Consider the following 9516-nt stretch of genomic DNA (forward strand, 5'->3'; position numbering starts at 1 on the left):
GTCTGGCTCCAACAAGACCACCAGCGCTAAGCACAATGTCAAATGGGAGATTGTATGCTGCCCGAGTGAGTACGGTGGCCTTGGCGTTCTAAACACTCAAATTTGTGAGAGCTCAGCGTCTTCATTGGCCATGGTATGAATGGAAAGGGCCCAACAAGCTGTGTGTGAGGCTTGGAAATTCGTGCACCAAGAAGGACCTAGATTTTTTATATGCTTCCACCACTATCACCGTGGGCAATGGCGCAAAGACACCATTTTAGGACTTCCCATGTCTCCTTGGCCGTAAGCCAAAGGACATCACACCTTATCTTTAAAGCTTCGAGAAGGAAGAATTTAAATGAGAGTGAAGCCCTTAAAGATAACGCTTAGATCCTCGAGATCAAACAAAACACTATCGTCTCCGTTGCCCACATCTGGGAGTTTTTTACTCTTTAGACGCCTGTGCATGACTTCCCTCTTGATGATCTCGTGGAGGATGACATTCTCTGAAAGCACTCTAATGATTAGATCTATTGGGCAGTCATCTTGCGCTCCCGTCGCCTTCAGTGAGCACGAGATAATACCTCAGCTGGGACGCTGAGAGGTGAGCCTGGCTTCTTATTCTTCTTTTTTTGGAGGGGAAGGTGAGCCTGGCTTCTCAAATGCACGGTGGGTAATGGTGAGGCAGAACTAAGGCCGCACAGCCATAGGCCAGCACCGACGGATGTTTAGGCCCGATCTGTAGGCCGGACGAATTTTCTTAGGCTTCCTTGCCTCCGAACAAGTGCTGGTTAGATTTGAGTTTCTGATGCATGGGGGAGATGGACACCGAAAGATTGAGGCGGCATCGACCGTGTGTATTTCTGTAACTACCACTGGTTGAACTTTGCTTGTTAAGTTTGTGGTTTCCTCCCAAGTTGACCGGTGTACTCCATCATGCCTCTCACCGTCCTGCTGAGCACACGCTCCAAAACCTGAACAAAATTGAGCGGGTTTTTTTTTGGTCCGGCTTCAACAAGACGAAGCGCAACGTCAACTGCGAGATTGTATGCTGCCCCAGTGAGTACGGTGATCTTGGCGTATGTCCTAAACACTAACAAATTTGTGAGAGCTCTACGTCTTCGTTGGTCATGGTATGAATGGAAAGAACCCAACAAGTTGTGTGTGGGGCTTGAAAATCCGTGCACTGACGAGGACCTAAATTTTTTATATGCTTCCACCACTATCACCGTGGGCAATGGCACAAAGACATCATTTTGGGACTTCTCATGGCTCCTTGGGCGTAAGCCTAAGGACATTGCATCGCATCTTTGAAGCCTCAAGAAGTAAGAATTGAAAGGTGCATGAAGCCCTTAAAGATAACGCTTGGATCCTTAAGACCAAACAGAACACTATCATCTCGGCTGCCCACATTGGGAGTTTTTTTCCCTTTGGAGTTTGGATGCTTGTGCATGGCTTCCTTCTTGATGAACTTGTGGAGGATGACATTCTCTGGAAGCACTCCAATGATGAAATCCACCCGGCGTCCACCGCATATAAAAGCATAATTTCTTGGGAGGACTCTTTCCCCGATGGATCCCGTGACATGAAAGGCTTGGGCTCCACCAAAAGTCAATTTCTTTTCTCGGCTCGCGATCCAACACCGGATTTGTCTTGAATGTTTTGCACTACCTCCGTCCTACTTTATTCGTCACCTTCATGTTTTGTGCCAAATTTTGACTTTGAATTTAACTAACAAAATATTAATGCATGTCACTAAAAATAGCAACATTGAAAACTATGTACAAATACGAATCAAAGGATGTAATTTTTTAATTATGGCATGCATTCATATTTTGTTAGTTAAATTTCTGATCAAAATTTGACACAAAATATAAAAGGGGCCTGTAAACCAGGACAGAGGTAGTACATAGATAAGAGTCAATTACACCAGTGGTGCTAGAACTTGGCGCAAACGGTCACTTTAGTGCTAGAACTTGCGGGATACATTAAAGTGGTGCAAAAACTTGGTTCGGACATGCAAATACGGTGCAAATCTTGTTTGTATACGGCCGCAACACTGACGAGGCATGGCATCGTGGCATAGGGCCCGCTGTCAGTGACTGCATAGTGAAGGCTGGGCATGTGGCGTGCTCTTTTTGCAAAAGCACCCTCAGTTTTTTATTTATTTTTTCTCACGAAAAGGCACCTGTTAGACGTGTGGCATCTGGTGGGTCTCACTTCTCAGTAAAACATCGCAATTTTTGTTAGAATGAAAAATATGATGCAGAGGGATTCATACTAGTGACCGTGGTCTAACCATAGCGCGCGGCTAACCATCCGCCCAGAGTTCACTTGCGGATGTATAAGCATACACAAGTTTTATATCTTTGAATTAAGTAATATAAATCAACAATTTTAATCTGTAAAAGTTTCGCCCGTGGGGTTTCGAACGAACTACCCATAAAACCCATTAACAGTCACGTAAATGGCGATCCATGGAGTGGGCCACGTCAGGCGAACTGTTGTGGGAGGCCAATCAGGAGAGAGCTTTGTGCCTGGCCAATTGCGTTATCATGCGTGAGAAGAAGAAAAAAACGATAGAAAAAATGCCGCTAGATAGCACCTCCCCATGTAGGAGCAATAGGGGTTCGTCATTGTGATTGGGCACAATGCCTTTGTAGGGAAGCAAACTCTTTTCCTCCGATCCTGCAGCCTTCCTCATCCCTCTTCCTCGATCCTCCCTCCACCACCAGCCGCTGCTACCGCTCCTCCATGGCTCAACCCCTCCTCTTCGTCCGATGGAGGTGACCGACTTTGCTCCTTCTCGAGCTGCTCGTTCTCTCCTCTCCCCCGACGACCAGTGCAGGAGAGAGAAGATGAGAGAGGAGGGAGAGAGAAGGAAGGAGAGGAGGGATAAAGAGATAGGAAAGAGAAAAGGGAGGTACGACGGCGGACGGGGTAGGTTCACCGGTCGGCGCCGGCAAGGTCGGGCGTGGTCTCGGGGTCGGTGGTGGCTTGATCCGCTCTTGGATCGGGGGCCTCCCGTCCGCGCCGCAGCGTCGCTGGCATGGAGGCCCGGGCTCGGGCAGCCACTGTCGTGTCGGGCGTGCTGGTGAGGTCTCTAGGGACACCATGGCCCCAATGTAAACGGCATCGCGGCCGCCCCAGAGGAAGTCAAAGACGAAGGATCACTGGCAGTTTGATCGAGTTCATCTTCATCCTACAGGTGGATCCAACAAGTTTGAGTGAGTAATGCTACTATTCTTCTCTTGGCTGGTGTTCGTGCTCTGCTTTTGGGCATTATTGTTTCTCATTTGATGCTGATGCAGCAGCTGGAGACACAGAAGAAGGGAGGCAGGTGGAGCAGTTGATGGAACAGGAAGAGGACATCATGGTATTTTCAATCAGCATCTGCACTTCTCCTTTTTCTTCTTTGTTTAGGTGTTTCAAATCTCAATTCATCGGTTTGGAACTTGGACCCTCGGAACTCATTTTTCAGTTCTTACTAAAATCCCAATTTGGTTGTCTTATAATATTTTACTTCTCTGAATTTTCTCTTTTGCCTGTTGGTTTAGTTGTTCTGCATGCACTTGGCCCCAAATCTTTTAACTTAGTTGGTCACAACTCACAACTGGTGTTTATCTTCTTAGGATCTACTCCCTCCGTTCCTAAATATTTGTCTTTCTAGAGATTTTAATAAATGACTACATACGGAGCAAAATGAGTGAATCTACACTCTAAAATATGTCTATATACATCCGTATGTGGTAGTCCATTTGAAATCTCTAAAAAACAAATATTTAGGAACGGAGGGAGTAGCTGAGGATTGGCATGCTGGCACAACAACATGGTCCTATTGGGGATGGTGAAGAAACAAACCCCACTGTCAGTTCTCCAAACCCTACTGGGGATGATGCGCCTCCTGCTCTCGTCCTCTGTTCGTCCGTCCACCTCGCTCCAGCCGCCGCCTCTCGTCCTCGGTTCGTCGTTCCGCCTCTCTCCACCCGTCGTTGCACTGCTTCTGTAGACCACCATGAAGGTGAGATTGCCCCTCCCTTACCCGACATTCTTCCCTTTTCGGATCTATTGCTGCTGTGCTTACTGGTCGTGGATGTTCTGTCGTTGTAGGTGGTTGTTGGTTGAGTGTGAGAGCTGTAGTTCTTCGTCGATCGCTGATCTTGTTCGTCAATGAATTCTGCGGCTGTCATCGTCACCAAGGTATGGTTTGTGGTCTACTGATGCGTATCCATGGATGTTTCTGTGTCGATTTTTGGTTCGTGCCTGTGTAACTCATGAACTGTTTGATCTTATGTCCTCTCACTGTGAGACGTTAAATTTGTTTTTCTTTTTTCAGAAATCGCACTAATTGGTTCGTCGTCAGATTTGCCTTGCTGTTTCATCTGCTCAAACGATCATCTTTGTGTTGAGGTTCGATTTTCAGCACTTTTCCTTGCCGCTTCAATTTATTGTGCTTTTTCTTGTATGAGATTTCAAGCAAGCTTGTTGAGTTTGTCCTTCTTCTTCTTCTTAGAGAATCTGAGGAGAATTGTTATGTGCGAGTGTACAAACATAGATTTGAAATCAATTCTGCTGTGTTATATGCCTTAAAACGAGATGTACCTAACTGAACTTGTTTGTGCCGTTTAAAATTCAGTTATGTGCAAAGAAACAGCAAATAGCGGTTTACTGTAACTTTTCTTGTATGAGATTTCAAGTGAGATTGTTCAGTTCGTTATTCTTTTTGTTCATAGAGATTCTGAGAAAGATTGTTATGTGCCACTGTATAAAGATGAATTTGAAATCAATTGAGCTGTGTTGTATGCTTTAGTAGGAAATGAACTTAACTGAACTTGTTGCTGGCGTTTAGAATTCAGTTATCTACAGAGATACAACAAATACCAGTGTAGTGTAGCTTTTCTTGTATAAGGTTCCAAGCAATATAGTTCGGTTAGTTCTTATTTTTCTTCTTAGAGATTTTGAGCAAGATTTTTATGTGTGATTGTGTGAAGGTGGATTTCAAATCAATTCTGCTGCGGTGTGCACTTTAAAACAAGAACTGAACTTGCTTGTGCCATTCAAAATACTGATCTACAAAGAAACAACAAATAAGTTGCCAGTTTTAGAAGTGGTGCAACAGATAGTTTGTTAGATGATTGAGACAGCTACAAGGTCATTTGACTCTCCAATCGTTCAAATTTTCATCCAAAAGTACAGATTCGCTGCTCATAGACCACATGAATCGATTGACGTTTCGTATGTGCTAAATGCACATTAAGATTCAGTTTCGCGTACTGTTTCAGTTACATGAATATCTTTGTCATCAATACATCCATTATATATTAATCTACTCCCTCCGTCTCAAAATAAGTGACTCAACTTTGTACTAACTTTTCCATTTTGCCTTCCTGATTGTACTCTGCTCTATCCATTTTGGCTTACATTTTGCCTTCCCGGTTGATCACGTACATGCTTACCTGTACACATAATTCTCATCACTCTTTTTCATGATTCTCGACATCGCAAAAAATAATAAAGAGCAAGTAATTTGATAATAATATGTACCCTGAAAGCCACTCTTCTTCATGACTATATCGTTGTCATCGGATATTATATAGATATTAAGACTTTTGTTCTTAGAGATTTTGAGCAAGAGCAAGTAATTTCATAATAATATGTACCCTGAAAGCCACTCTTCTTCATGACTATATCGTTGTCATCGGATATTATATGGAGATTAAGACTTTTGTTCTTAGAGATTTTGAACAAGAGCAAGTAATCTGATAATAATATGTACCCTAAAAGCCTTGTCATCAGATATTATATACAGATTAAGACTGCATATCGAGGTCATTTTATAAGATTTTGAGTTCCATCTTTAAGGACAATTTGCAATATCATGTTTACTACGTCTGTAATACTCTTACTGCTGTATTGGGTGTTGAAATGAACTAACTGATATTGAATGTAATGTAGAATCTTAGTTATCATAGTTATACTATGGAATTAGGTCATTGTTGCTGAATATGGTATGTGCTTCTCATGAGTTGGTTGCTTTCAATCACTTAAGTTACGGTATCTTTTCTCAGGAATTGGCGTCATCAATTGATACTCGAGTTTACCTTGTTATTTGATCTGCTGGGCATATCGACTCTGCGGTAAGGTGTGCTTGCCACTCATTTTATCTGGGTTGAGTTACTTGTGCTTGGATTGTGTGTGCTTACTCGCACTTTTTTTCTTTCACCGGCTGTGATATTTATATGCATAAAAAACAGAGAACATGAATTCCACTGATCCTGATTTCGATCATGCTGCTGCACGTAGTCGAACTGTTTCCCAACACCATAACAGAGTGGCAGCAAGTCTTGCCCTATTCCAAAGTGCGCTATGGTTTGACATGATCATAGGTTATTCTTGTCCTTATAATATTACGTTCTGTGTGATGTGAACTTATGTGCAAATGACTTGTTTAGGCGCCTTGAATTCTGTACCCGGATCATTGTCCTCTGGTGCAAATGGTGCATTTATGGGTATGGATCATCAACATTCTAATTCAAGCCTATTATGGTAGTGCCCTTTTAACGTATATTACGCCATAGGAGGTGGTTTCTTTCCGGTTGTCTCGCATACATACATACAGCTAGTTAAGGCGCCGTCAGCAAATGCAAAAGAGAAAAATGCGTATCTGGCATCGAACAGGTCTGTCCTGCTTGTGTCGCCTTGCGATCAATTGTAAAAACAACACCTAGGTCATTATCGAACTGTGCTAAATTAGTTCTTCCGTTTGTTTGAAAGTTACCCTACCAGACTACATCTACCACACGCTCTGTTTTCTTCTGATTACACAGAGTTTTTAAAGGTATTTTTGTAGTCAAGGTCATATACCTTAGAAACTTTCTGAAAACATCTAATGCATTCTCTCTACAGCATCGTATAAAAGGAGGTCGTATCTGGGAGCGCCTGAGTACACATGCCAATTCTATGGCGCCGTGTTTTGGTTCCGCGAGAGATGTAAGAAAGAAACGTGTGTGCCTGAGCATCGTATCATATATAACCTATGCTGCAAGGGCGGTAAAGTGTCAATGCCTGCTTTCAGAAACCCACCACTTTTTCTGTCAGAACTACTTAGGTTTGATGGTGATTCACGTTCTAAGCAATTCTTGGATAAAATCAGACAATACAATTCCCTTTTTGCTTTCACCTCCATGGGAGCAGGTATTGATAAACATATTAACGAAGGTGGTGGTCCATATGTATTTAAAATTCATGGTCAGGTATATCACCGTATTGGATCGCTTCTGCCAAATAGAGGTGCGACTCCAAAATTTGCCGAGCTATATATTCATGACACACAAAATGAGGTCTCAAATCGAATTAATGCCGTGATGAATGAAGATAGTGAAAAAGACAGTGGTATTGATAGAGACATAGCTGATGGTTTGATGAAGATGCTTGATGAGTTTAATCCTCTTGTAAGGACATTTAGAATGGCTAGAGATTGACTTGAAAACCAAGGCGAGGAAAGAATTGCTATTAGAATAGTTGGTGCGGAAAAAATGATTCGGTGCAATATAATCTCCCTGCATGCACAATCAACAAGACGTTTGCCAAACCATGCCAGCTCATGGTATGCTCAAATGCACAGCCTATTCAATATTTACTAAGTTCATAGTATACCAAATTGTATCTCCATACTGTACAAGTCCCACTTTTTATTGTCTTTTTAACAGAAAAGATGCTGCTTGATTTTAACCGAGCATCTCTGCTTTTAACTTTATCTTTTCAACAACACTACTAATGCTTTAATGGCACGCGCACACTGTATATGAAAATGACAAATTTGCCTTGTGTAAGCCCAATTTTCTTTCATCGCCATTCTTTCCCACTCTCATACTTTGTTATACTCAATGAGATTCATTCAACTCACTTTTAAAATATTACTCTGTAGTCGACCATTCAATTACAAGCACATTTATTTTTACTTCTTCATCTTCCTTTACTTCTTCACTCTTTTCATGTGCTTCATCAGCCATTTTACAGAATATACAATGTTGTTTTGTTATGCATTTTAATTACCTTAACTGTTGTAAGTTTGTGATGATACAAAGGGAAGTTGCATACATATTTTCTTATTTATACTATTCTTCTATCCATGCTTAAGATATAAAAAATCTTGTTCTGTTCATACTACTTAACAGTCAGCACTTTAGTCATCTTACAAATACCAATTATGTTCCCCTTCTCACTGTATATCAGATAGATCAACACCTGGTCTGTTGTTATTTTTCTCCTGCCCCTTTTGAAATTTCTACTTTATCTTTTCTAGCTTACCATTTTTCATTCCTTTGTTATCTATTCATACACTAGGCTGTACATACTCAAATCATCAATTGGACACCAGAAATATTGACTTCTCTTTGCTCTTTCATCAGCCATTTTACTTGAGCATTCATAAATGTGGGTCCTCAAGATATGTACTCACTAACGATACTTTCCTATCACCATTAATATCCATAGAACACGCTCCTATCTTCCATATCACACAACAATTTCTGTCCATGTAAATAACTTGCTTTCTTTTACCAATATTTTCAGGTTAACTATACTGAAGAGAACCTGCTCGACTACATTGATCCAAACAATGATACACTCATGGTCAGACTTGCAGACGACCATCTGCTCACCGAATGTCGCATCATGCTAGGAACTGACAAGAGGGCCACTACAACCACCAACATTCGTGAAGGAGACATCTGTGCATTTCGTTTCAGGATCACTTCAAAGGGCCGCCTGGTTCTCACCGTGCACTGCCTCTAGATGCACCATCGAAGACGCTGCAGCCCATGTGTGACTGTGTCAATATAATATAATATAATTCTATGATAACCTATGGTTCGCTTTTGGGCATCATGGTTGTCACTATTCTTTATAGTATATATTTCTATTTCTCATATTAATTTTTTGTTAACTAAAGCAATCATCCCAAACGCTAATTAGAATAGAAAAGAGTGTTAAAGGGGCGAGTACAACCAGGCACCGCCCAGCTCCCCCTCAAGAGGCGCGCCACGGGCGCGCCCCAACACCTAGTGTAAAACAAGTAGGAGGGCGTGCCACTCCAACTATGGACTCTCACATGTTTTTTTGAGACAAATGGATTCTGATGTGTCAATTTTTTTGGGAGGAGTGTAAATATAATTGTTACAGTACATGTCTATAACAGAACGTGCTCCTGGGCTACAATTTACCTGTATATTATTACAATTTACCTGTCTATAACAGAATATGTATAAAATTTGTAATTATAAATAATATACATATAAATAAATATATAAACCAAAAAATGCTCACCTATTAATTTAAAATCCATCAAATTAAATTATGATTTTTTTATAATTTTAATTTTTTGCATATGAATTGAATATCAAAGTAATTTTAGAAAATATTTGTATTAAATAAATTATGCTATAAGTTAAAAAAACTATTTTTTATAAAATAACTATGTTGTATATAAAATTGTCCAAGATTTAATCTGTTTATTTTGTTTTATAAGTGTCCATG

At 41.1% G+C, this 9516-nt stretch overlaps 1 protein-coding gene across 8 annotated transcripts; it reads left to right on the forward strand.

Moving 5' to 3' along the window:
- The first annotated feature begins 2578 nt into the window (after nucleotides 1-2578).
- Nucleotides 2579-9144, forward strand: LOC125535660 (uncharacterized). 8 transcript variants are annotated; one of them, XM_087543148.1, is made up of 7 exons: nucleotides 2579-3206; nucleotides 3291-3355; nucleotides 3766-4000; nucleotides 4090-4179; nucleotides 4316-4389; nucleotides 6048-6116; nucleotides 8554-9143. In XM_087543148.1, exons 3-6 carry the CDS (start codon nucleotides 3793-3795, stop codon nucleotides 6090-6092), a joined length of 417 nt encoding a protein of 138 aa, XP_087399274.1. In that variant the 5' UTR covers nucleotides 2579-3206; nucleotides 3291-3355; nucleotides 3766-3792; the 3' UTR covers nucleotides 6093-6116; nucleotides 8554-9143. The 8 variants fall into 8 exon arrangements, with proteins under 8 accessions (XP_087399274.1, XP_087399276.1, XP_087399278.1 ...); XM_087543150.1 differs by having other exon boundaries at nucleotides 3294-3355; XM_087543152.1 differs by having other exon boundaries at nucleotides 2579-3187.
- Nucleotides 9145-9516: the final 372 nt, after the last annotated feature.

This window comes from Triticum urartu, chromosome 2A (genome assembly GCF_056163025.1).
Source record: "Triticum urartu cultivar PI428250 chromosome 2A, HENAU_Tu73, whole genome shotgun sequence".
NCBI lineage: Eukaryota > Viridiplantae > Streptophyta > Magnoliopsida > Poales > Poaceae > Triticum > Triticum urartu.

What these genes read in the sequence shown, in the direction of transcription:
- LOC125535660 (XM_087543146.1), top strand. Translation starts at nt 3,793, where the DNA reads ATGCTGGCACAACAACATGGTCCTATTGGGGATGGTGAAGAAACAAAC. An exon ending in TTCTGTAGACCACCATGAAG is followed by an intron (nt 4,001 to 4,089) that starts GTGAGATTGCCC and finishes CTGTCGTTGTAG; the next exon opens with GTGGTTGTTGGTTGAGTGTG. An exon ending in CGGCTGTCATCGTCACCAAG is followed by an intron (nt 4,180 to 4,315) that starts GTATGGTTTGTG and finishes TTCTTTTTTCAG; the next exon opens with AAATCGCACTAATTGGTTCG.